Source organism: Anopheles cruzii, unplaced genomic scaffold (genome assembly GCF_943734635.1).
Source record: "Anopheles cruzii unplaced genomic scaffold, idAnoCruzAS_RS32_06 scaffold02422_ctg1, whole genome shotgun sequence".
Taxonomy (NCBI): Eukaryota; Metazoa; Arthropoda; class Insecta; order Diptera; family Culicidae; genus Anopheles; species Anopheles cruzii.
In genome coordinates this window covers 1-1,789 of record NW_026456007.1, presented here as the reverse complement: position 1 = coordinate 1,789, position 1,789 = coordinate 1, and the positions used below count along the sequence as shown (strand labels likewise).

The window sequence follows — 1,789 nt, the reverse complement described above, 5'->3', positions numbered from 1 at the left end:
TGTTTTCCTTCTCTTTCTATTGCCATTTTTGTCATAATCTGATCCGCTCTCGAAATGCTGTCCAAAAATTTGGACAGCGAAAAAATTTGGCCGTACCAACTGTCAAATTGAAAAATATGGCCTCTCAACCCGAATCGGTACAAATAACCGATAAGCAAGAGGAACTCAACGGCAACTCAAAGTAGCTCACGGATGTACCTTTTCCGCAGGGTAACAAAAAGTAAACAACAATGACATCACTAGAGTTGTGCCGTCTCTAACCGCCTGCGAGCTTCAATCCTTTTTGCATGTTGCTAACTATTTTACGGAAACTTGCACGGTACGGAAATCGATAAGGTACATATTTTATCCATTCATATTGCTCGCGGAGCCAGTTAATAGTAAAATATATCTAACACAGTTTCGAGGACTACGTTGGTGGCGAACTAAACCTTGCAAACAACGCAATGAGCACCTTCCCAGGATATATTCCGGAACTTCCTGGAATAGCCATCGACTATTTCGACCATGAACAACGGCAGAAGGCGACCGTATTTTTCCTGTCTCATTGCCACGCTGATCATATGCGTGGGTTGGCGATAGAAGATCCGCTCCCGGGACCGCTGTATTTAAGCCCCATATCTGGTGTGTTCATCCGTCATCGGTTTGTTCAACATGCGAAAGTGACCCGGAATCTTATTGCTGAGGAACGATTATCCCTAACTGTTAATCTGCCAAACAAGACAAACTACGAATTGACCGTAGTTAGCATTCCGGCTGAACATTGTCCCGGATCGGTGATGTTCTACTTCGAAACCGTTTCATCGCGAATTCTGTACACTGGTGATTTTCGCTCTACATCGAGCACATACTTAGCCAGGTATTTTTCTGAAATACGCCCCGTAATAGTTTACCTCGATAGTACGTTTCTCAACCTTGAATACGATTATTTTCCCACGCGCGACGAAGCTACGGAGAAAATCACAGAACTTTGCTCAAATTTTTTAGCAGATGAACGGAACGTAGTGTCACTGTGGCTTCCAGCAAACTGTGGGTCGGAAGACTTATTTTTAAAATTGTTTGAAGGGTTAGGCGAAAAGATTCACGTCAATGAGAAACAACGTGGAACGTACATGCACTTTCCAAACCTTTGTGAGGCACTGACTGGTAACAGTTCAGCGCGAATTCATGCTTGCACCGGAACGGTTAAGCATAGTAAGCACAGTTCAGTACTTGCTTGCCGAACATTAACTAGCAGTACCGAAACTATAGTTAGAATTATACGCCCTTCGGCCCTACGATGGAAGGGTTTGCAGCAAACGGATGAACACTTTCAAGAGACTCATGGATTGTTTTATGTATGTTACTCCAATCATGCTAGCTATAGTGAGTTAGTAAAGTTTCTACAGTATTTCAAACCAGGTGTACAGGAGGTTAGACTCAATACAGTGGCCGATGAAAGTGATCTAGCTCGCAAAACACAGCTAGTAAATTCAATATTGTTGGAGTGTGATATTGAGAAACGCTGTGTAAGAAAGTGTGATACTATACAGCCAAACGAAAGTTTGTACCTTGACAAGATGGCCTACAAAAACGATAAGCATGTAATACACCACCACATACACGAAAATAGCGGTAGTGAAAGTGATCATTCTGAAGATGAGTATCCTAATTGCAACTTTCCTAAAAGAATGCGCTGCGAAGCTGAGAAACAGCAAACATATCAGTACGGATAACTAGAATGTATATGGCATGATCTGTACATTTTATTTTCTATTTTCAGTTAGCCTATCCTATTGTAATGGATAAT

At 41.9% G+C, this 1,789-nt stretch overlaps 1 protein-coding gene across 1 annotated transcript; it reads left to right on the top strand.

Moving 5' to 3' along the window:
* Positions 1 to 303: 303 nt before the first annotated feature.
* LOC128276768 (protein artemis-like) lies at positions 304 to 1,735 on the top strand. Its single transcript, XM_053015229.1, has 2 exons — positions 304 to 336; positions 401 to 1,735. Exon 2 carries the CDS (start codon positions 447 to 449, stop codon positions 1,713 to 1,715), a length of 1,269 nt encoding a protein of 422 aa, XP_052871189.1. The 5' UTR covers positions 304 to 336; positions 401 to 446; the 3' UTR covers positions 1,716 to 1,735.
* Positions 1,736 to 1,789: the final 54 nt, after the last annotated feature.